The 26,553-nt window shown below is 42.9% G+C and overlaps 1 protein-coding gene across 6 annotated transcripts in view; it reads left to right on the plus strand.

Annotated features, from left to right (window-relative positions):
• ATPSCKMT (ATP synthase c subunit lysine N-methyltransferase) overlaps positions 1 to 26,553 on the plus strand; it is a 257,270-nt gene that overhangs the window by 78,437 nt on the left and 152,280 nt on the right. For all 6 annotated transcript variants that reach the window (XM_069730406.1, XM_069730408.1, XM_069730410.1 and 3 more), the window contains one exon: positions 4,074 to 4,211. In XM_069730406.1, coding sequence (XP_069586507.1) covers positions 4,074 to 4,211 — 138 coding nt within the window. The remainder of the gene's footprint in view (positions 1 to 4,073; positions 4,212 to 26,553) is intronic.

The following is a 26,553-nucleotide window of genomic DNA, read 5'->3' on the forward strand; positions in this document are numbered from 1 at the left end:
GTGGCTGGGCAATGTGCTCTGCTGTATACTACGTCGCTGGGCAATATACTGCGTGGCTGGGCAATATACTACGTGGGCTGTGCAATATACTACGTGACTGGGCAATATACTACGTGGGCTGTGCAATATACTACGTGGCTGGGCAATATACTACGTAACTGGGCAATATACTACGTGGCTGGGCAATATGCTCTGCTGTATACTACGTGGCTGGGCAATATACTACGTGGCTGGGCAATATACTACGTGACTGGGCAATATACTACGTGGGCTGTGCAATATACTACGTGACTGAGCAATATACTACGTGGGCTGTGAAATATACTACGTGGCTGTGCAATATACTACGTGGCTGGGCAATATACTACGTGGGCTGTGCAATATACTACGTGGCTGTGCAATATACTATGTGGCTGGGCAATATACTGCGTGGCCTGTGCAATACACTACGTGACTGGGCAATATACTACATGACTGGGCAATTTACTACGTAGCTGGGCAATATACTACGTGGGCTGTGCAATATACTACGTGGCTGGGCAATATACTACGTGGGCTGTGCAATATACTACGTGGCTGTGCAATATACTACGTGGCTGTGCAATATACTACGTGGGCTGTGCAATATACTACGTGGCTGGGCAATATACCACATGACTGGGCAATTTACTACGTAGCTGGGCAATATAGTATGTGACTGGGCAATATACTACGTGGCTGGGCAATATACTACGTGGACATGCATATTCTAGAATACCCGATGCGTTAGAATCGGGCCACCATCTAGTGATAAATAACCCCCCCTCCCAAAAAAAAAGAATTGCCATTTTTTCACCTTTTCACTGGACTTGGAATTTTTTCCAGATTTCCAGTGCATCATATTATAAATTATGTGGTGTCATTCAAAAGGAAAACTCGTCCCGCAAAAATATGTCCTCATATGGCTATGTAGACAGAAAAAGAAAAATGTGATAGCCCGTGGAAGAAAAGGAAAAAGAGAAGACGCAAAAATAAAAAATTGCCCTATCAGGAAGGAGTTAAATCCTGACTAACCATTCTAGAACACAAACACAGGGCTATTCTATTGTATATACAGTATTAAGCTGCTTATTGATGAGATATTAACAGCAACAAGATTATGTTGCTCATGTATATATTTACACAAATATTTAATCAATATCACCTTAAAATTATTATAGCACTTTTAGTGGGAATTGTGCAATCAAATAATGCAATGTATTAATAAAAAGTATTGATATTAAATATCTAATCATTCTTATGTCTATTTAGAGATACATATATATGCAAATACATAAAAATCAATAATGCATATGATACTCCTTAAAATAATATATAATTTGGAGACCTTCATTGTTAGTGGTAAATTCTGATGTATTAATGTAGGATAATAGATAAATATTTTTATTTACTTGTTACTTTTAATATATGAAATACAAGTAACATTTTAATGTTATCTTACCCTAACAATGTTTGACAGTGAAGTGAGAAATCTGATTGCTACTTACCCTATATACTAGAGTTTAAGCCAACTCGAGTTTAAGCCTGCTATACATAGCCCCCTCATCCTTATCCTGGTATGCATGGCCCCATTATTCCTATTCTGAAATGCATTGCCCCCTCATCACTATCCTGGTATGCCTGGCCCCCTCATCCCTATCCTGCTATGCATGGCCTCCTCATCCCTATCCTGCTATGCATGGCCCCCTCATCCTTATCCTGCTCTGCATGGTCCCTCATCTCTATCCTGTTATCCATGGCCCCCTCATTGCTATCCTTGTATGCATGGCCCCTATCAGAAAAACATTAAAAAAAAAAAACCTTCCTGCTTACCCTTCCCTGCACTCCCTTGCAGCGTCTTGTTCCAATGCCAGCAGCTGATTTATGCTTGTAAGCAGCACATGGCAGTGACCTCATGCGCTGCTTAAAAGCAGAGGACAGCTGCCGGAATTTTCACTGCTTTCCACGCCGGGACTGTGTGCGTGGAAAGTAATGAATATTGATTGCTCTTTAATGTGGGTAAAATCCTGGAGGGCATTCTAAGGGATGCTATGCTGGAGTATCTGAAGAGGAATAACCTCATGACCCAATATCAACATGGGTTTACTAGGGACCGTTCCTGTCAGACTAAACTGATCAATTTCTATGAAGAGGTAAGTTCTGGACTGGACCAAGGGAACCCAGTGGACGTAGTGTATATGGACTTTTCAAAAGCTTTTGATAAGGTACCACACAAAAGGTTGATACATAAAATGAGAATAATGGGGATAGGGGAAAATATGTGTAAGTGGGTAAAGAGCTGGCTCAGAAATAGGAAACAAAGGGTGGATATTAATGCAGCACACTCGGACTGAGTTGCGGTTAGCAGTGGGGTGCCACAGGGGTCAGTATTGCGCCCTCTTCTTTTTAACATTTATTTATGACCTTGTAGGGGGCATACAAAGTAGAAATTCAATATTTGCAGATGACACTATACTCTGCAGGGTAATCAATACAGAGGAGGACAATTTTATATTACAGGATGATTTATGTAAACTAGAAGCTTGGGCTGATAAATGGCAAATGAGCTTTAATGGGGATAAATGTAAGGTCACGCACTTGGGTAGAAGTAATAAGATGTAAAACTACGTGCTTAATTCTAAAACTCTGGGCAAAACAGTCAATGAAAAAGACCTGGGAGTATGGGTGGGTGACACACTCACATTTAGTGGCCAGTGTCAGGCAGCTGCTACAAAGGCAAATAAAATAATTGGATGTATTAAAAGAGGCATAGATGCTCATGAGGAAAACATAATTTTACCTCTATACAAGTCACTAGTTTGACCACACTTAGAATACTGTGCACAGTTCTGGTCTCCGGTGTATAAGAAAGACATAGCTGAACTAGTGCGGATGCAGAGAAGAGCGACCAAGGTTATTAGAGGACTGGGGGGTCTGCAATACCAAGATAGGTTATTACACTTGGGGATATTTAGTTTGGAAAAACGAAGGCTAAGGTGTGATCTTATTTTAATGTATAAATATGAGGGGACAGTACAAAGACCTTTCTGATGATCTTTTTAATCATAGACCTGAGACAGGGACAAGGGGGCATCCTCTACGTCTGCAGGAATGAAGGTTTAAGCATAATGACAGACGCGGATTCTTTACTGTAAGAGCAGTGAGACTATGGAACTCTGCCATATGATGTTGTAATGAGTGATTCATTACTTAAATTTAACAGAGGACTAGATACCTTTCTTGAAAAGTATAATGTTACAGGTTATATATATATATTAGATTCCTTGATAGGGTGTTGATCCAGGGAACTAATCTGATTGCCGTATGTGGAGTCGGGAAGGAATTTTTTTCCCCAATGTGGAGCTTACTATTTGCCACATGGTTTTTTTTGCCTTCCTCTCGATCAACATGTTAGGGCATGTTAGGTTGGGCTATGGGTTGAACTAGATGGACTTATAGTCTTCCTTCAACCTTAATAACTATGTTACTATGTAACAGCCGGCACACTAAACTCAGCCAGTAGGATTATTGCAGCAGCCAGGCGATCACGTGTGCCCGCTATTAAAGGAAATTAATATTCACTGCTCTTCATACAAAAGGGAGTGGAGAGCAGTGAACAATCATTCCCTTAAGAAGCGGGCACACGTAATCACCCAGCCACTACAGGAAGCCAGCTGCTGCGACTATTAAGCCCATTATTAAAGAGCAATGATTATTCACTATGAGCGTAGTGAATATTCATTTCTCTTTAGCAGCGGGCACAGGAGTTAGCTGCTGCAGCCGGCTCCTGCCTTCTGTAACCCGCTGCTCCTCCACTCCCCCTCCATCTTGTGGAACCCTCGCTCGAGTATAAGCCGAGTGGGACTTTTTCAGCATTAAAAAAATGTATATTTTCCGTGAAGTGATTTTTAGGCAGATTTGCATTAGAAATTCAAATCTGAAATGGTCACTGCATGAGCATGCGTTATAGTCATACTTTTTTACTGGGTAAATAGATAAATGTTTATTTGTTTTCCTTTTATCATAACTTAAAGTCTTAAATTATATTTCTTAAGGTAATAGCTGCTGCAAAAAAAGGTTTCCAAGCTGTGGGCTATGAGTTAAATCCTTGGCTCGTGTGGTATTCAAGATATAACGCATGGAAAGAAGGTGTACATCAAAATACCAAATTTCATATTTCTGATTTATGGAAGGTAATTAATTTTTTTATCTCTAATATTGTCAGTATCTTAATTTCTCTTACAAATGAAATCCACAATTAATAGATCCTGCCCTTTCCATTAGCTGAAATATAGTGTAAAATATGCATCTGTGAGCATCTAGGGAACAAGTGTTTGAGACTATATAAATCTGTTCCCAATATATTTTTTCAGTGTGAGAAAACTCTTAGGCTGGAAAACCCCTTTAAAGTTCTAAAATATCAGCTGAATCAATGATCAGTGGTGGATTGGTGTAGGGCCCACCATTGAGACCCCCACAAATCTTACCTGATTCTTCTTTAGCTACAGGATTGTGGCTGGGAAGAATTGGATTGAGTGACAGGCTGCGCATTTGCCCAGCCATTCTATTCAAGTCTATGACACAAAAGATAGAAAATAGTGTGTAATTATTGCTATCTGAGTCAATGTCATTGATTTGAGTCCAAGGGGGCACTGCAGAATTTTTTATTAAAGCAGAATCATTCAGCACTCAATCATTGTGGGTGAATGACCTCTTTTATTTGGGACACACATTTCAGTTTTATACCACAACTTTAACAACAGTTTTATGAATTAGGGCCAGAGACTGGCACATTACAATTAGATTTCTTTGGGAGTGAGACAACATAATGATTACAGTAACTGGTTGTAACTAAGGATGAGCGGACCTGTGTAAGTTCGGGTTTGGCTGAACTACAGTTCGGTTCGGTATATGAACTTGTAATAATATTATGGAGAAACACTGGCGCTCTGTGTGCGAGAAAAACTTGAGGGTTAGATGTATAGAGAGCTGCTGGTGGTTAAAGCAGGTTCTGTCTATACCTGCTGAAAGACCAAAACTAGTAAAAATCTAAATAAATCACCGCGCTACTCTCTATATAAAAAGTGACAATAGTAGTGGGGGAGTAATTACGAGGATATGAAATATATAAATGCAGAAAAACTTACTATGATTGCGCCAAATATCTGCGTTTGGCAAAAGGTGCTTGGTTCGGAGGTGTGATAGTCCCAGAATTTGATGGGGTAGAGTTAGTTCTCCACTAAATAGAAAAGAGACAAGACCTGACAAGGCCTTCTCCACTAAATAGAAAAGAGACAAGACCTGACAAGACCTATAGTAAGACTTTTATGGTGGCACTAGTTCAGAGTAATAAGATATAGTAATATATCTATAATTGTACTTACTGGGGTGACACAAGGTAGTGTATCCAATGAAGGTCAGTATTTGAAGATATTTAGTGTTGTAATCCGTGGATACTGCGCATATAGGCTGCCCTTAGGAAGCAGATATGGTTTCCTACTGATTTGCCCCAGATTAAGCAGGATAGATGTTTGTTATAAATGGTCTGATTAAAAATAGAGTAAACTTCGTTATCAGTAACTCTGGCAGTAAGTAGGTAAAATAGTGCTTACTGTTAGTAAGCATATGGGTTAAATTGGGATTTTGGTACTTACTGATATGATCGTTGATGTAGATAGGTGGATGGTGTGCCCGGGTCCTGGGAACTGGCCGCTGTGCTGCAGAAGGCAACCGTTGGATTGTGTGCGGGGACCGCTATACTATGAGCCGACAAAATCACAGGTGCCCCGGCCAGAAGCACGCTGAGGTTGCGGCGGGAATGGAGTGGGCGAAGTTTTGGTGTGACGTCACTGACTGAGGGAAGGACGGGTGCGCAGGAGGAACACTAAACAATGCGTTTTGAGGGACAGCAGCCCTCTTCGTCAGGGTAGTTACCGTCTGCGTCTTACTCCATCCTTATATAGGTGCAGGGTCATCTTGCTCCATTAAACAAACGCAGCTGCGGTCAGTCTGGTATAAAGTGCTTGGAGTCCAATTAAGGATTAATGAAAAGTGGATGAGAGATAGTTCATGGTGGACTGATTGGGCTGATTAAAGTGCTAAACATGGTCTGCAGTTAAAATTGTACCAGTGAACGGGATAATGTTAAAACAAGACTTTATTTGTTTACAATTAAAAATGTGTTAAAAACGTATTATAAAAAGGAAATTTAAAATAAGAAGCTGTCATGCAAATAGTGTAAAAATGATACTTAGTGCCATGCATATATGAACTCATAAAATGTAGGATGCTAAAATGCATGGGCTGATTTATTCGATTAATACCATGTGCATATAAAGGAAGCCTTAAGAGGGTTTCCATTGGATTCCAACACAGTATTGAAACGTCAATAAAATAATTAATTCCCTTCTGTTTCATTATGAGGGGTATATGTTATTTTTCTTCATAGGTTTTATTTTTGTGTTAAAAGGTGTTATAATGTTGATGACAGGATGACTGAGTTCTTTACATCCCAGTACTATGGTGTTATGGTTAATGTTTATAATGTATTGTATATACTTTCGATGCAAAGGAAAGGGATCGAATAAGAGTGTACATATTTAGATGTATGTATCTGCATGAAATGGATGTGTATGTACTTGTATTCTGATTAGGGTACATAAATCTCTGTTTATTTGTTCTTAGTGTCACTCTAATTAAAATGCGTAAAGCTCTATTTCTTGGTTCAACCCTTTTGGTGTCAGGGTATCTAGAGTGAAAATCCATTTGGATTCTGCCCTAGACATGAGTTTGATGTAATCACCCCACCTCCAATTTTTGGGGACTAATTGGATGCCATAAAAAATGATCCCTGAACATGAATTATTGTGTTTTTCCTGAAAATGTCGTGATACAGGGTGACCTTTGAACCCTTTTTTTAATATTGTCCAAATGTTCCTTGATGCGGACCCTCAATCGTCTTTTAGTGCAGCCAACGTAGATCTTGTTGCATGGGCATATTAAAATGTAGATGACTCCCGTAGATTCACAAGTAATGGTTAATTTGATGTGGTATTAATGCGTGCCATCCGCATTTTTGAAAGAAGTGTGGATTTTTCTGCCACATTTGGTGCGTTGGTAACACAGGCATTTGCCACATGAGATAAAACACGTGGATTCGGATGTTGGTTGTTTGATATTATTTTTATTATTGATTGATACTGGTTTTGTGGTTGGAGCGAGCAATAGGCCTAAATTGTGGGCTTTAGTATGAACACATTTGGGTTGGTGTGGTAATAGGTTACCAATATATTTGTCCCCCTGCAATATTGGCCAATGTTTGTGAATTATACTCCTGAATTTTTTGTAGTTAGAATGAAGCTGGGTTATGATTGGTAATCGGAATATTTGTTCTAGGAGGGTAGGTAGACTAGAATTTTCCCTTGTTTGTGTATTACAGATTCTCTAGTGATGTTGGCAATCTCTAGTCTAGATTGCTTTAAGGTTGATGGGTCATACTCTTTTGCTACAAATTCTTCCATTAGTTGGTCAGTTTCCATCCGGTAATCTTCAATATTTGTACAGTTGCGTCTAATACGCATAAATTGTCCCTTGGGGATGGACGTGAGCCAGATGGGCAGATGACAGCCAGTCATGTGTATAAAACTATTTGAATCAATATCTTTGCGATAACATTTTGTGACTTTTCTGGCATTTTCCACGTAAATAATTAATTCAAAGAAATTGACGTTGGTTCTACTAGTGGTGGGTGTAAATTCCAAGCCATAGTCGTTATTGTTCAAATTTGAGATGAAAGATTTTGGGGATAAAAGATCATTTTTGTGAAAAAAAATATTTTTTTTAACGGCTCTACATTATAAACATCTGTGAAACACTTGGGGGTTCAAAGTGCTTACCACACATCTAGATTAGTTCCTCAGGGGATTAAACCATATATAACAACGGAGTTCAAGTCCAAATTAGTGTATAAAAATATCAATTTTATTAATCTTCCACATTAATAACAATCATAATAAAATACTATATATCTGACATAACATGCTCAGCAAGGGAAAGCAACAACGGTACCAGACCTGTGTGATCAGCCACTCACTGCCATAATCAAAATAAAGTGCTTAGTGCTACTATCCAATATAATGGGACAGGAAAAAGAACCCCAAGACCAAATATTATTATATATCTAACATCAAATGTAACTTATTCCTCCTGGCACTTTTCCTTACCCATGTAGCAGGCAGCGGATGGTCACACAGCACAGCCCCCAACGCGCGTTTCGCGTTGGCTTCGTCAGGGGGCGGTACTGTGGTGTGTGTATAAGGGAGATATTTATATGGTAACTAATCGTCCCAAATGGCGCACAAAATATGGCGCATGTGCGCCGCCGACCGCTCCGGGTACTGCATCATGTCCGGCGCCCACCATGACGGAACGCACCAGTGACGCCAAAATGACGTCACTGAGACGCACACATCACTCTCGGGCGCCGTCCACAATGCCCCGGGATGTCAGCCACGGCGGACATGCGCACTGTGCGCAGGAAGATAAAGACGCCAATATTACATAGGGGAAAAAACTACGCTGCAGCGTCAGTGATTGTTTAACTCTTTGCCAACTGCTGTGCCAACCCACCATTTATACAGGGAAATTACCCCATTACACATTTTAATAAAAATAAAAATACTGGACAAATATACCCAAAAATTTCCATAATACTCAACCTATAAAATGATGTGCTAAAGTTCTGGAAAACAACAATAATAACCGTGCCCAATACAACAAGTACAGTGCTATATAGTACAAAAGATATGTTTCCACATAACTGACATCAAAAAAATACAAACTAGATATAATAATGTGATTAAATATACGTGTGAACATACATAAGTGCAATATTATAACAAAGCTATTATTAAATAATGATGCTGCTCCATAGGTTTCCCTTAAGTTCATAAAAAATAGAGAGATGACAAATCTTGGATCCATCTTTCAGATCTAGTAGTGGGACAGACTCCCCCGGTATCCCATCATAATGTTCATCAGAACATGCTTGTTTTTTGGCGTCATCACATGTACAAACTTTATAGCTCTAAGGCTAATTTCTATATTAAAAAACAAGGACACAAAAATAAGTAAAATTAAAAGAACACACACAATACATAATAAATGGAGACTAAATTACAAAAAGGAGCTAAAACTAACATGTTCATTAAGGCCCGCAGGAGCTACTGTATTTAGAACGGTGATCCACCGGCACTCCTGTTGTGCCAATTGTCTTTTCAAGTCACCCCCTCTGATGCCAGCACGTATCCTATCAATCCCCCTAATTTTTAATTCTTTAGGGTTGCATTTATGGTGTGCCCTAAAATGCTTTGGGATTGGTTTAAGGCCGGCCACATCTTCCACGTCACGTGCTGCAATTATGTCTCTTACGTGTTCCCGTGTGCGAACACGCAATTCCCGAGACGTGAGACCTACATATATCAGATTACATGTACACACTGCGTAGTACACCACAAATGTGGTGCTGCAGCTAATGTAGTCTCTGATTTTAAATTCCTTTTTGCCATCTGATGACGTGAAAGATGTGGCTCTCACCATATTTTTACATGCAAGGCAATCCCCACATGGATAGAATCCGTTCTTTTGTTTGCCGGCATTGAATGGGTCCAAAGTTTTATCCACATAATGGCTATGTACAACCATATCTCGGATGTTGCTACTTCTTCGTGAAGTGAGTAGGGGTCTATCAGAAAGGCATTTTTGTAATACCACGTCAGTTTTTAAAACGGGCCAATGTTTTTGTAATATGTCCCTCATTTCCCATCTATGATTATAGGTGGAAATGAATCGGATTTGGTTTTCCCCCAATTTCCTGTCTTTCCTTTTTGATCTTAATAATTCATTTCTATTTTCTTTTTTGGCCCTCACATATCCCTGTCTGATAGAACGTCGACTATACCCACGTTGATTAAAACGTTCACTTAGATCTCTTGCTTGTTCCTCGAACATATGATCTGATGTACATATTCGTCGGGCCCGCAAGAACTGTCCTGTAGGGATAGCTTTTATTGTGGATTGAGGGTGAGATGATGAGGCGTGCAACAAGGCGTTCACTGAAGTCTCTTTGCGGTACATGTCCGTATAGATGTCTCCATTTTCCTGCACCTTCAAAGTAATATCTAAAAAGGAAATCTCCTTCTTGTTGTACGTATAGGTCAATTTGATGTTGGAGCTGTTGCGATTGAGTCCCACCATAAACTGCTGTAACTCAGAGACAGGGCCCTGCCAGATGAACAGGATGTCATCAATATATCTGTACCATCCTAAAATTTGGGGGGAGGTCTGTGCGCCCTCAGGCATAATGCCTCTTTCCCAATATCCCAAAAACAAATTAGCATACGAAGGCGCACAGGCCGCCCCCATTGCAGTGCCCTGTCTCTGAAGAAAAAAACGATCCTTGAAAACAAAAAAATTGAGTGAGAACAAAATCCAACAGCTCCAACACCAGTTCCCTTGTATCTGCCTCCAAATTACTAGACTCCAGAAAAAACCTTGCTGCGTGAATCCCCTCCGTATGGCGAATGCTCGTGTAGAGCGATTCTACGTCCGCCGTTACTAACACCATATCATCCTCGATTACCACCCCATCAACTCTCCCCAGGACGTCCGTAGTGTCTCTGACATAGGAGGGCAGCGTTTCGACCTGTGGTCGTAAATAATGTTCGATAAATTTGCATATTGCATCACATAACCCTCCCATGCCAGAGACAATAGGACGCCCCGGTGGAGATGTTGGATCTTTATGGATTTTAGGGATTAAGTAAAATGTTGGGACCACCGGTGCTGTGTTAGTAATCCACCCAAAGTCTTCTCTGAAATGATCCCTCTTTCACAGGCAATTTCTAAAATATTTTGAAGCTGTACTTGAAACTGTGTCATGGGATTTTGTGACAGCTGTGTATAAGTGTCTTTATTACACAGTTGTCTGAAGGCTTCTCGTTCGTACCTCTCCACAGGCCAGATGACCACGTTTCCCCCCTTGTCAGCTGGCTTTATGACAACATCATCCCATTTTTTGATCTCCTCTAATGCAAGTCGTTGTTCCACACTAAGATTGTCCCTTTTTTATAGTTATTAATTTTTTTGAAATCTTCCTTCACCAACTTGGTGAATATTTCCACCTGTGGGCACAGTGACAAGGGGGGAAAAGTGGTACATCTAGCAGCAATAGAAGGTGGAGAGGTACTTACCATATTAGGATTAGATTCTCGTTCCAATGCCTCCAAATTTTCCAATGCCTCCATTTCAACTGGATCCATTAAACTATGGGAGGAGGATGGTTGATAGTGCAATCTTTTTAGGATAATTTTTCGTGAGAAAAGATTCAGATCTTTTACTGCTGAGAAAAAGTCAAAATTGTTAGATGGAGAAAAAGATAACCCCAAACCCAGGACTTCCTGTTGTGATTTGGACAAAACATGTGTGCACAGGTTAATTACCTCAAGGGTGTTTGTTTTAGTTTTCTTATCCATCCTTGGGGATGTTGTACTTTTGCGCTTATTGCCAAATTTCACATTTTTCCATTAATTTCTCACATGATCCTTTCTCTCCCATGATGTTCTACCAATATCCGTATTTTGTGTCCTATCCTCAGCCGAGGATACCGAAGATAGTGAAGCTGACCAGCTCCTTGAGTATGGTTTCCTAGATGTATTACGTTTCTGCCACTTATAGACTCGGTCCTGTTGTAAATCCGCCATATCCCTTTGGTATTTTTTAGTTTTAAACTGCACTACTTCTGTTTCCCATTTTTTCAAGGCCAAATCCACCTCACTTTTAAATTTTGGCACCATATCACCTAAATGGTGTCACTTGTTGGGGGTTTCCACTGTTTAGGCACATCAGAGGCTATCCAAACGCGACATTGTGTCCGATCTCAGTTCCAGCAAATTTTGCATTGAAAAGTCAAATGGTGCTCCTTCCCTTCCGAGCTCTGCCATGCGCCCAAACAGTAGTTTACCACCACATATGGGGTATCGGCATACTCAGGACAAATTGGGCAACAACCTTTGTGGTCCATTTTCTCCTTTTACCGTTGGGAAAATAAAGAAATTTTGCTAAAAGATCATTTTTGTGACTAAAAAGTTAAATGTTCATTTTTTCCTTCCATGTTGCCTCTGCTGCTGTGAAACACCTGAAGGGTTAATAAACATCTTGAATGTGGTTTTGAGCACCTTGAGGGGTGCAGTTTTTAGAATGCTGTCACTTTTGGGTATTTTCTGTCATATTGAACCCCAAAGTCACTTCAAATGTGATTTCGTCCCTAAAAAAATGGTTTTGTAAATTTTGTTGTAAAAATGAGATATCAGTGGACAACTTTTAACCCTTATAACTTCCTAACACTAAAAAAAAATTGTTTCGAAAATTGTGCTCATGTAAAGTAGACATGTGGGAAATGTTATTTATTAACTATTTTGTGTCACATAGCTCTCTGGTTTAACATAATAAAAATTTAAAATTTGAAAATTGATACATTTTCTAAATTTTTGCCAAGTTTCCAATTTTTTCACAAATAAGCGCAAAAATTATCGACCCAAGTTTACCACTAACATGAAGCCCAATATGTCACAAAAAAACAGTCTCAGAATCGCTAGGATCCGTTGAAGCATTCCTGTCACGATCTATGTTTTGATCTGGGGCAGAACTGGTTTCCCTCAGATATAAACTTTTTTCCTTTCTGGTCATTGGGGGTTAATGCAGTTTACTCCCCCCGGTGGCCGCTGGTGTTATTGCATTGCTGCTGGGTCAGCTGATGTTTGTGACCACTCCCACCATCCCTTATAAGGTCACCTGCTGCTTCAGCTGACTGTTGGTTATACAGGTCCTTTGGATACCAACCTTTCTGGAATAGGAGCTTGCTGTGTGCTGTGGTTCAACAGCTGAATACTTATTCCTGGTGCCTTACTCTGCTGTGCGGTGCATTGCAGCAGAGAAAGCTAAGTGTGGTGTTATTGTTTATTTGTTACTTTGTAGTTTGTGCATTCACCTTTTGGTATCGTGTTCCCCTCACTCTCATATTGTTTATTCCTGTTTATTTGCTTTGTGGTGCTGTTTACACTGTTCACCCCCTGGGGTGGGGGGTTGGGGGTTTAGTTCAGGGTTTAACAGGAGACAGGGACAGGTCAGTGACTTGGACCTCCCTACCTTCAAGGGTACCCCCAGGTTAAAGAAAGACAGGGCGTCCCCTAGCCTGAGGGGCAGTTCAGTGGCCCTGATTCCTCATCTCCTGTTTTCCTATTTCTGCATCGTGACATTATAACCAACCATCCCATTTTTTTTTTCTGGTGAGCTATGGCTCAAATGCAGGCCTTTGCCCAACTGCTTCAGACCCTCACTGATGAGTTTAAGGTGCTTTGTGGTGAGGTGGTGCAGCAGCTGCAGCAGTTGGTGGGGTTTTGGGCTTCGGCCCCGGTACATGCTCAACCAGAGCCCAAGATATCTCTTCTTGACAGGTTCTCTGGAAGGAGAGATACATTTTTGGTTTTTCAGGAAGCCTGTGAACTTTACTTCAGGCTCCGCCCTTGTTCATCGGGGAGTGAGGAACAGCGTGTGGGGATTATAACCTCCCTTCTTAAGGGTGATCCCCAATCCTGGGTTTTCTCCCTGCCGGCCGGTTCTCCATCTTTACGGTCAGTGGACGAGTTTTTTGCGGCCTTGGCACTTGTGTATGGGGACCCTAATGGCGTCTCCCTGGCAGAATCCCGACTGCGTAAAATCAAGCAGGGGGCTCGGCCAGCTGAGGATTACTGCTCGGAGTTTAGGAGATGGGCCACTGACACACAGTGGAATGACTCTGCCCTTAGGAACCCTTTTAGCCAGGGTCTGTCTCCAAGGTTGCAGGATGCTCTTGTTCAGTATGCCGCCCCCAGGTCATTGGAAGCCGCCATGTCCCTTGCCATCCGGGTAGATAGACGCTTGAGGGAGAGACATACACCTAATGTGTCTCCGGTAGTCCTTGCTAGGGAGGAGGACACACCTGAGCAGGCAGATGAACCCATACAGGTGGGAGGAGTTGTTTTTCAAATGGGGTTGCCTGCAGTTCGCCGTGGTGTGGGGGCATGTTTTTACTGTGGGCAGACTGGTCATTTTATCGGTGTCTGCCCAGCTCGCGCCAAAAAACCTGTACCACCTAAGAAGCCGCATTCCCCTGGTCGTGTGGAGGGAGGCGACCAGGGAGTGTATATTTCCTCCATATCTTCTTCTCAGTGTAACCTGTCAGCTGAAGTAGTGGTTGGCAGGGTAACTGAGTGTATACCGGTGTTTGTGGACAGTGGAGCAGGTGTCAATCTGGTGGATGCTCATTTTGTCCAGACCCATGGCCTGAGGTGTAGAACACTAACTAAACCCCTAATTGTCCAGGCCATTGACTCCGTACCACTCAGCCAGGGGTGGGTGACCCAAGTCGTGGATGATATACACCTGCGTATAGGGGCTCATCATGAGGAGTTCCTGTCGTGCTACGTCTTGGGGAAAATACCAACACCCATCGTTTTAGGATTCCCTTGGTTGAAAAAACACAACCCGGTCATAGATTGGTGGTCAAGGGAAGTGGTCAGCTGGGATCAGTCGTGTGAGGGCTGCAGCCCAGGGGCAACTGTCTCTGCCGTCCTTCTACAACCTACCCCTTCCTCTCCAGTGGGGGCAGCAGAGATGCTGCTAGAGAGTAGGGGCAAGACTCTTCCCTCACTGCATGCTAACCCGGTGTGTCAGAGACCTCTTAGGAGGAGGGGTCAGAGGAGGGTGGTGGTTCCCTCTGAGCATAATGGGGGTGTGAGTTTGGTGACACGGGGACGCCTCTGTTGTCAATTCCTCTAGAAGTTCACCATCTTGTGGCAGACGCATGCATGGATATAATCGTTCAGGTCCGGACGTGGGTGTGAATGAGTATGCATGGGTTTCCACCAAAAACATCAGGTGGCAGTGTGCAACTGGGTCCTGGAGTTCCAGGGTGATTGGGCCATATCGGGTGTCAGCCATTCTCAGCCCAGGGACTTATCAGTTGGAGTTACCCCCAGTTATGCATATACACAACTCATTCCCCTGGTCGGCCCTCTGGAGGTTTGTGGCTCCTCCGGAGCCCTCACTGGTGGCATTTTCTTCAGGCCACGTTTGCCGTAAACCTGAGAGTCAGGTGACTGCCAAGGTGAACGTTGGTGGATCGAGGTGTCCTCACCATAGGTTGTTATGTGGTGAGGTCTGATGTTGAGTGTCCAGAGGCCACTCATTGAAAGGGGGGTACTGTCACGATCCATGTTTGGATCTGTGGCAGATCTGGTTTCCCTCAGATATAATCTTTTTTCCTTTCCGGTCATTGGGGGTTAATGCAGTTTACTCCCCCCGGTGGCCGCTGGTGTTATTGCATTGCTGCTGGGTCAGCTGATGTTTGTGACCACTCCCACCATCCTTTATAAGGTCATCTGGTGCTTCAGCTGACTGTTGGGTATACAGGTCCTTTGGATACCAACCTTGCTGGAATAGGAGCTTGCTGTGTGCTGTGGTTCAACAGCTGAATACTTATTCCTAGTGCCTTACTCTGCTGTGTGTTGCATTGCAGCAGAGAAAGCTAAGTGTGGTGTTATTGTTTCTTTGTAGTTTGTGCATTCACCTTTTGGTATCGTGTTCCCCTCACTCTCATATTGTTTATTCCTGTTTATTTGCTTTGTTGTGCTGTTTACACTGTTCACCCCCTGGGGTGGGGGTTGGGGGTTTAGTTCAGGGTTTAACAGGAGGCAGGGACAGGTCGGTGACTTGGGCCTCCCTACCTTCAAGGGTACCCCCAGGTTAAGGAAAGACAGGGCTTCCCCTAGCCTGAGGGCAGTTCAGGGGCCCAGATTCCTCATCTCCTGTTTTCCTATTTCTGCATCGTGACAGTTCCTAAGTTATTACCTCAGAAAAGGATGCTGGTCAGAATTGCAAAAAATTGCCAGGTCATTAACCCCTTTCTGACATTGGACGTACTATTCCGTCCATGTGGGGTGGGCCCTAATTCCCAAGGACGGAATAGTACGTCATAGCAATCGGCCGGGTGTCGGCTGCCTATCGCAGCTGACATCTGGCACTATGTGCCAGGAGCGGTCACGGACTGCCCTCGGCACATTAACCCCCGGGAACACCGCGATCAAACATGATCACGGTGTGCCGGCGGTATAGGGAAGCATCGCGCAGGGAGGGATCCAAGATGGCCGCGGCATCCGGGTCCTGCAGGGAGGTGGCTTCACTGCGCCTGCTCAGAGCAGGTGCCGGGAAGCTTAAGAAAAGTGCACTTCAGATCGCTGATCTGACACAGTGCACATCAAAGTGTCAGATCAGTGATCTTACACTATAACATGATGCCCCCACCTCCCCCCCCCAGGGCAATGTTATAGTGTAAAAAGAAAAATATTCCAATGTGTAAAAAAAATTTTTTTTAAATCCCCCCCCCCCAAAAAAAAAAAATTGTTCCATAAATACATTTCTTTATCTAAATAATAAAAAAACAATAAAAGTACACATATTTAGTATTGCCGCGTCCGTAACACCCCCACCTATAAAACTATATCACTAGTTAACCCCTTCAGTGAACACCATAAAAAAAAAAAGAAAAAAACGAGGCAAAAACGCTTTATTCTCATACCGCCAAACAAGAAGTGGAATAACACGCGATCAAAAAGACGGATATAAATGACCATGGTACCGCTGAAAACGTCATCTTGTCCCGCAAAAAACGAGCCGCCATACAGCATCATCAGCGAAAAAATAAAAAAGTTATAGTCCTCAGAATAAAGCGATGCAAAAATAATTATTTTTTTCTATAAAATAGTTTTTATCGTATAAAAGCGCCAAAACATAAAAAATGATATAAATGAGGTATGACTCACATGACTCTGTGGACTCAAATATGGAAAAATTATAGCTCTCAAAATGTGGTAATGCAAAAAATATTTTTTGCAATAAAAAGCGTCTTTCAGTGTGTGACGGCTGCCAATCATAAAAATCCGCTAAAAAAAAACGCTATAAAAGTAAATCAAACCCCCCTTCATCACACCGTTAGTTAGGGAAAAATTAAAAAAATTTAAAAATGTATTTATTTCCATTTTCGGGTTAGGGTTGGGGCTAGGGTTAAGGCTACAGTTAGGGTTGGGGCTAAAGTTGGGGTTAGGGTTTGGATTACATTTACTGTTGGGAAATAGGGTTGGGATTAGGGTTAGGGGTGTGTCTGGGTTAGAGGTGTGGTTAGGGTTACCGTTGGGATTAGGGTTAGGGGTGTGTTTGGATTAGGGTTTCAGTTATAATTGGGGGGTTTCCACTGTTTAAGCACATCAGTGGCTCTCCAAACGCGACATGGCGTCCGATCTCAATTCCAGCCAATTCTGCGTTGAAAAAGTAAAACAGTGCTCCTTCCCTTCCGAGCTCTCCCGTGTGCCCAAACAGGTTTACCCCAACAGGACAAATTGGACAACAATATTTAGGGTCCAGTTTCTCCTGTTACCCTTGGAAAAATACAAAACTGGGGGCTAAAAAATAATTTTTGTGGAAAAAAATTATTTTTTATTTGCACGGCTCTGCGTTATAAACTGTAGTGAATCACTTGGGGGTTCAAAGCTCTCACAACACATCTAGATGAGTTCCTTAGGGGGTCTACTTTCCAAAATGGTGTCACTTTTGGGGGTTTCTTCTGTTTAGGTACGTTAGGGGCTCTGCAAACGCAATGTGACGCCTGCAGACCAATCCTTCTAAGTCTGCATTCCAACTGATGCTCCTTCCCTTCCGAGCTCTGCCATGCGCTCAAGCGGTGGTTTCCCCCCCCCCCCACATATCAGGTATCAGCGTACTCAGGACAAATTGGACAGCAATATTTAGGGTCCAATTTCTCCTGTTACCCTCGGGAAAATACAAAACTGGGGGCTAAAAAATAATTTTTGTGGAAAAAAATTATTTTTTATTTGCACGGCTCTGCGTTATAAACTGTAGTGAATCACTTGGGGGTTCAAAGCTCTCACAACACATCTAGATGAGTTCCTTAGGGGGTCTACTTTCCAAAATGGTGTCACTTTTGGGGGTTTCTTCTGTTTAGGTACGTTAGGGGCTCTGCAAACGCAATGTGACGCCTGCAGACCAATCCTTCTAAGTCTGCATTCCAACTGATGCTCCTTCCCTTCCGAGCTCTGCCATGCGCTCAAGCGGTGGTTTCCCCCCCCCCCCCCCCCACATATCAGGTATCAGCGTACTCAGGACAAATTGGACAGCAATATTTAGGGTCCAATTTCTCCTGTTACCCTCGGGAAAATACAAAACTGGGGGCTAAAAAATAATTTTTGTGGGAAAATTTTTTTTAATTATTTTTACAGCTCTGCATTAAACTTCTGTGAAGCCCTAGGTGGGTCAAAGTGCTCACCACACATCTAGATAAGTTCCTTAGGGGGTCTACTTTCCAAAATGGTGTCACTTTTGGGGGTTTCTTCTGTTTAGGTACGTTAGGGGCTCTGCAAACGCAATGTGACGCCTGCAGACCAATCCTTCTAAGTCTGCATTCCAACTGATGCTCCTTCCCTTCCGAGCTCTGCCATGTGCTCAAGCGGTGGTTTCCCCCCCCCCCCCCACATATCAGGTATCAGCGTACTCAGGACAAATTGGACAGCAATATTTAGGGTCCAATTTCTCCTGTTACCCTCGGGAAAATACAAAACTGGGGGCTAAAAAATAATTTTTGTGGAAAAAAATTATTTTTTATTTGCACGGCTCTGCGTTATAAACTGTAGTGAATCACTTGGGGGTTCAAAGCTCTCACAACACATCTAGATGAGTTCCTTAGGGGGTCTACTTTCCAAAATGGTGTCACTTTTGGGGGTTTCTTCTGTTTAGGTACGTTAGGGGCTCTGCAAACGCAATGTGACGCCTGCAGACCAATCCTTCTAAGTCTGCATTCCAACTGATGCTCCTTCCCTTCCGAGCTCTGCCATGCGCTCAAGCGGTGGTTTCCCCCCCCACCCCCACATATCAGGTATCAGCGTACTCAGGACAAATTGGACAGCAATATTTAGGGTCCAATTTCTCCTGTTACCCTCGGGAAAATACAAAACTGGGGGCTAAAAAATAATTTTTGTGGGAAAATTTTTTTTAATTATTTTTACAGCTCTGCATTAAACTTCTGTGAAGCCCTAGGTGGGTCAAAGTGCTCACCACACATCTAGATAAGTTCCTTAGGGGGTCTACTTTCCAAAATTGTGTCACTTGTGGGGGGTTTCAATGTTTAGGCACATCAGTGGCTCTCCAAACGCAACATGGCATCCCATCTCAATTCCTGTCAATTTTGCATTGAAAAGTCAAACGGCGCTCCTTCCCTTCCGAGCTCTCCCATGCGCCCAAACAGTGGTTTACCCCCACATATGGGGTATCAGCGTACTCAGGACAAATTGTTCAACAACTTTTGGGGTCCATTTTCTCCTGTTACCCTTGGTAAAATAAAACAAATTGGAGCTGAAATAAATTTTTTTTGAAAAAACTTTAAATGTTCATTTTTATTTAAACATTCCAAAAATTCCTGTGAAACACCTGAAGGGGTTAATAAACTTCTTGAATACGGTTTTGAGCACCTTGAGGGGTGCAGTTTTTAGAATTGTGTCACACTTGGGTATTTTCTATCATATAGACCCCTAAAAATGACTTCAAATGAGATGTGGTCCCTAAAAAAAAAATGGTGTTGTAAAAATGAGAAATTGCTGGTCAACTTTTAACCCTTATAACTCCCTAACAAAAAAAATTTTGGTTCCAAAATTGTGCTGATGTAAAGTAGACATGTGGGAAATGTTACTTATTAAGTATTTTGTGTGACATATCTCTATGATTTAATTGCATAAAAATTCAAAGTTGGAAAATTGCGAAATGTTCAAAATTTTCGCCAAATTTCCATTTTTTTCACAAATAAACACAGGTAACATCAAAGAAATTTTACCACTTTAATGAAGTACAATATGTCACGAGAAAACATTGTCAGAATCAATGGGATCCGTTGAAGCGTTCCAGAGTTATAACCTCATAAAGGGACAGTGGTCAGAATTGTAAAAATTGGCCTGGTCATTAACCTGCAAGTCACCCTTGGGGGTAAAGGGGTTAAGGTCAAAATAGGCTGGTTCTTGAAGGGGTTAATCACTGAAAAAGGAAGTTAACTGTTTGCATCACCTTTTTTTTCCTAATTGGGACCAGTAATCGGGGATCTCAGATTTTTTAGGATTTGGATAACTGACAATGATATATTTTTAATTTGTTCATATTTAGAAATCCTCTTTGAAGTGTTTGCTATTTATTTCCAGGCTGAGACTGTGGCTCTTAAGATAGGGTGAGGTGAATCCGGTAATAAAGGGTTGGTAAGATGTTTCCATATTAAATCTCAGGGAGGATGATGTCCATTAGCTGATGATTCTAGTTCTACCCAAGCTGTATGTGAATAATCTCTTAACTATTTTTGGCTTTGTTTAATGAGATTCACATAGTAGCAGCTTTCCAAATTTGGAAATGCCAATCAACCCCTTAATTTGTTTCTCATTAATATACGTTTGGAGATTCTTGGGAGTTTTTGTTTCCAAATGAAATTATTTTGCATAGTTTGTAATTTAAGAATGTATTTAGTTGGAATTATTAGTGGAATAGCCCTAAAGATATATAAAATCTTAGGAAGACTTATCGTTTTAAATGCGACTATTCTCCCTGTCAATGTAAGATCAATAGTAGACATACAGTTCAAGGCTTTCATTATAGCATTGGTAATTTTTTCCATGTTAATTGTCACAGATCCCTCTCCGTGCTGCTACCAATTTGTCACGTATCTGCTCTCCGCATGTGACTTGGGTTCTGCCTGCAAGGGTAAATCTATCTCCCCACTCTCAGTCCAGCATTCAACCTCTGTCCTATGTTGTAATGGGAGCATAAATCACAGACCGACCCAGGCCACACACCCGCTCATACATGCTGCCACCACTCATCGAACACACGGGCGATAAATCCCAGAAATATTACTACTACTGTCTACAACTCATAAGGCTCACACACCTTAGGCTATGGATTCTTTAGAACATACAGGGTTCAACTGTTAAGGTTTTATGCTTTAATACAAACAAGATTCAGTGCTCACAGTAAAGAAAAAGGTATAAAAATATTATAAAAGACATACAAGTATGCAAAAACAGTTATAAAATAAAGGGAGAAACTTTGCAGAAATATCGAACTTTGTAGTCTGGTACTCTGTCCCTGAGGGAGGGCGAAATATGGAATGGAACACATCAGCTCTCCAGGCTGCCCCCACATGTGAACAATTTTGAATTTATACAAGCCAAATTTATAGAGTCAACCTGGAGGTCAGATTTCTAGACCAGCCCCTCAAGTTGATATTCTAATTGCTTTCTTTTGATTGGACCACGGCCGCGCCCCCAATGAATATATTATTTTCTCTGAGATTCTTTGTGTAAAGCTCCCCACAGAGAGAAAGTGTCAGACTGTAATTGACATCTCTCTTCCAAACAGCCGAAGTTCAGTCGTTACATAAGAATGGTCAGAAAATAGGGAGGGAACTATCTCCACATGCTTAATTTTGGGTAATGGGGATCTTGGTGCGAATAGGTAATCAATACGATGGTATGAGCCGTGCGGGTGAGAGTAAAAGGTGTAGTCTCGTGTCAATGGGTGCTTGTAGCGCCAAACGTCTATCAGATTTAAGGAGTGCAGTGACTGCTTCAATCTGGCTAGGTCTCTTAAGGAGATCGCACTTTTTTTTGTATCTATACTTGGTTCAAGGGCTAGATTAAAGTCACCTCCCAGTATGAGGATGCCTTCCCTAAAGTCTCTTATTTTCTTGAATATGGCTAATAGCCATTTCAGCTGTTTCTTGTTTGGGGCATAAACATTGCATATGGTTACAACCACTCCCGCCAAAATCCCCTTCACCAGTAGATAGTGACCATCTGCATCTATCATCTGATCATGGAGTTGAAAAGGAATATCCTTGGCTATGGCCACCGATACTCCTCTTGACTTTTTCTGTGGCGAGGTGGCATGAAACCATCTGTCATAATGTGCTTTGTTAAATGAAGGGACTTTATTGTCAGTAAAGTGTGTTTCTTGTAGAAGAAGTAAATCGATACCTTTCTACTTGAAGTGCAAGAGAGTTTGGCCTCTGGATATCGGTGAGTTGAACCCTTTGGTGTTGAACGTGAGTAGTTTGAATATCCTCTGACTATCAGCCATCTGGGTATTTCATTGCTCGAAGGAGATCATCCCAAGGTGCCTGGGGAGATGAAGAGGGGGAAAGGGCCAGAGGGGGGAAAGAGGGGAAAAGCATAGGAAATAGGAAAAGTTGTAACAACAAAAAGGGATTTAAGAAAATCACGCACTCGGTTGAGTGCAACATATTAGAATATTTGTTTGAAAGCGGTGACATAATGTCAGCTAGTTTGGAGGTAAGCTAACAAAACATTAACTGTATTAGATAACCAAAACTAAAACATTGTTTTAAACTAATGCCTTAAACTAGTGCATAGTAGGTGCAAAATTGGTAAGGGCCCAATCTCTGGGAGGGCCATTTAAGACTCAGGTCTATTAAAGTTATCCATACAACTGTGATGTTCTCTTCAAGTGTCCTGGTCTTTAGTAGGAGTCGTTTTGGGACCTGTGCGTCTTGTCTTCTGAGATTTGGGTGTGGAAACAGATTGCCATGGTGCCGGAGTAGGAAGGGGTTGCAGTGAGGAGGCTGCATGAAAAGACTCAATGTCCGGATACTGGTCCAGGGTGATGCTCAGCTCCTTGCAGATTTTCTTGATGTCTACCGATGATCTGGCTTGGAGTCTTTTGTCCTCTGCAATGACTTGTATCGCAAATGGGTAAAGCCAGCAGTACTGCAGTTTTTTCTGGATGAGAGCCTCTGTAAATGGTTTAAGTAAGTAGCGTTTCCTCTGGGTTATCGCTGATAAGTCCTGGAATAGTTTGAGCAGTGAGCCTTCAAACTTAACTTCTTGCGCCTCTCTCGCGCGTTTTAGTATTAAATCTTTAGTGCGGAAATCAAGAAATCTACACAAAACATCTCGAGGAGGGTCTCCTTGTTTAGGCTTGGGGCGGAGTGCCCTGTGGATCCATACGATCTCCATATCTTGTGGATCTTGATCAATTAGGAGGGAGCGGAATATCTCTGTAGCAGCCTTAGGTAGGGCCTCAGCGGCCACAGATTCCGGCAGACCTTTAATCCTAATGTTGTTCCTGCGCTCTCTATTTTCGTGATCCTCTAAAGTATTGTGTATGATTTGTATTTGTTCCTCTTGTGCTTTAATACAGGTCAAAATGGCGTTGGAGTATTCCACATGGTTGCTTTGGGCATTCTTTAAAGACTCCAGTCTATGGCCTTGTTGGGATATCTCTTGCTTAATGTCAATCAACTCCTTCCCGATGGGTTCCAGTACCTTGGACAAGATTCGTTTAATAAAGGAACGTGTTACCGGCTGCTCTTTGCCTCCTGAACCAATATCAGAGTCACTTTCCATGTCTGTGTCTGTTTCTCCATCAGGAGCTGGGTCAGAAGGGTAGTTTGTTTTAACAACGCTGGCGGCGGTTAGACGTTTTTTTAGATTCTTGTCCATGTCTGATTGCGAAGTGAGAGTATTGGCTTTAGTTGATTTTGGCGTTTTAGTACTGGATTTAACCATTGTGCACTGTTTCAGGTTATAAAGGGATGCTTCTAGTACCTCCTCTAGCTGTCTGTGGAGTCTATTATAGTTTCATCTTATTTGGGCCACAACAGTCTCGCAGTTTGTCAGTTTTATCTCTTCAATCAAGTCAGTAGTGCATAGAGAGTTCTGCAGTTCTGAAGGGATAGTAAAGCTGGTAATTCCCTTATGTGACCAGTAGGTGTCAGTACAGGTCTGCTTAAGCTTAGGTGAGCAATCTAGTGTCTCTTGCAGTAGTTTTCACTATATTACTCTGGATTCAAGGCCCAAAGGGAAGGGCAGTGATCGTATGCGTTTTGGGTTATTATTGCCCTAGCGTCACCTTATCTTTTGTGCACCAAGAAGGGATGGCGAACTCTGGCAGTTCGGCTTGTGCACCTTCTTGGACTAGGGGTCTATTGTACTTAGTCTCAGTTTCTGGTGCTCCTCTTTAGGGGGATCAGTTGTGTTCTCTGGATACAAGAGTGTGACCTGTCAGGGAGCCCCCAGCACACATCAGCACAGGCCCGAGATCACCTCAGCCTCAGTGCCCGAAGCTTCAGCAGCCGGCACACTCCAGTCACCGCTCACCCCCGTCAGTCGGTCACCTCCTCGTACCTCGCTCTCCACCGGTGAGCGCCGCGGGATTCAGATTCTATGAGGCGCCGCTGGATGATGGACGCCTCGCCGGAGGTAGCCCTGAAGCGTTCAGCGCACAGGCAAGTGCCACCAGTCTCTCCTCCACCAGACGCCGCCGCCGCCGCCACCACCCGCGCCCAGCCTCACCGCAAGGACGGAGGGTGAGGAGAGCGGGAGGCGCCGCCGGCTCTCACACAGCCTGCTCGATCACGTCGGTCTCCCCACCTCCCGCAGCGATCGGCGCCGCTCCTCCGCACCTCCCGTCAAGCCGGCGCTGCACCTCTATTGCTTCGGTCGGAGCTTCAGCAGGAAGGCAGCTCTCCTTCGGTCCGGCTGATGGATATTTTCGGACGCTCTGCAGGCAGGCAGGTGTTCGCTCACAATTTGGTACGCCGTCCTTTCAGTAGACGAGCTGGGAGCTCGGGCCCGGCGCCGCAGCGAGGGCGGTGGGGGGGGGGGGGCGGAAGGGCGGGAAGTCACCAGCCGATCAGTGGGGTCTCCTTCACCTCCCGTATGCACCAGTATTTTCCGGAATACACTAGAGTTCTGGGTAAAGTGGTGAATTTCACCTCAGCGCTGTTTATTCTTATTACCCGCTATTGGGAGGGTGGGCCACCTGGCGGGGTTTTGCTCTCTGCTGCTGGGCCTCAGGCCTCAGGCCTGCTCTTCATAGGCCTCAAGTCTCCCCAGAGGCCTGGAACGTAGTTAGATGAGTCAAATCGCCAATAAGTGACTCCGGTGGTCTTAGATAGATGGATGGGGCTTTCAGATGTTAAAATAGGGCTTTCAAGACCCTCGGATTGGCCCGATTAAAAGTCTCAGCAAGGGAGCTCAGAAAATGTGCGTCCTGCTGCTTCAACTGTTAGCCACGCCCCCGGTTAATGAGCATTTAATTAATTAAAAAAAGGGAAAAAAATGGCGTGGGCTCCCGCGCAGTTTTCTGCGCCAGAGAGGGAAAGCTGACGGCTGGGGGCCAATATTTGTAGCCTGGGAAGGGGTTAATACCCATGGCCCCTCCCAGGCTATGAATATCAGCCCGCAGCTGTCTGCGTAGCCTTTACTGGCTATTAAAATAGGGGGACCCCGAAAAAAAATGACGTGGGGTCCCCCTTTATTTTGTAGCCAGAAAGGCTACGCAGACAGCTGCGGGCTGATATTCATAGCCTAGAGCGGGGCCATGGATATTGCGCCCCCCCGGCAACAAATACCAGTCTGCAGCCGCCCCAGAAATGGCGTATCTGTAAGATGCGCTAATTCCGGCACTTAGCCCCTCTCTTCTTACTCCCGAGTAGCGGTGGGATATGGTGTAATAAAGGGGTTAAAGTCACCTTGCTATTGTAATTGTAATAATGCCTATCCATTATTAATCCTATAGTCGTGAAAGAGTTAAAAAAAAATTAAGACACAGCCAGAAAAAAGTATTTTATTATTCTTAATTTAACCATTCTTACCATACTTCAGCACCTGCAAAAAACTTAAATTAATAAACCGTATACTTCCTGTCCGATGCAGTCCAATTAATAACGAGTGTCCCACGACAATCTCCCCTATAGAACAGTGACATCGGGTGATGTCACTGCTCTATAGGACCTCCAGTGACACACTGACAGGAGACAATGGCTCCTGCAGTGCATCACTGAGAGGTTACTGTAGTTCACTGGTCTCACTTTATGGCATTTGCTGCGTGGGAACTTTCTCACACAGCAGTGCCAAAAGTGAGACTAGGGACTACTTTTTACAGTTGCTGAGGAATACAGTGCGGAAGGATATCTTCCATCACTGTATTCCTGGAGCCCCTAGAGAGCGGTCGCATCAGCTGATGCTTTTGCTCTCCACGGGAGATCGTCGTGGAACACTCGTGGATTTCTGCGGATCAGGGAGTATATTGTTTGTTTATTATTTTAACAAAGAACAAAGTGACAAGTGATGGTAAGTATGTACTCTGTTATATGTACTGTATGTTATATGTATGTATTGTATGTAATGTATGAATGTATTGTATGTAGTATGAATGTAGTATGTTGTATGAATGTAGTATGTTGTATGTAGTATGTTGTATGTAGTATGTATGTTGTATATAGTATGTATGTAGTATGTTGTATGTAGTATGTACACTATGTTCCAAATTATTATGCACATTACATTTTTCTCGGATTTTCCTAAATGCTCAGTG

The sequence above is a fragment of the Ranitomeya imitator genome, chromosome 6 (assembly GCF_032444005.1).
Source record: "Ranitomeya imitator isolate aRanImi1 chromosome 6, aRanImi1.pri, whole genome shotgun sequence".
Classification (NCBI taxonomy): Eukaryota; Metazoa; Chordata; class Amphibia; order Anura; family Dendrobatidae; genus Ranitomeya; species Ranitomeya imitator.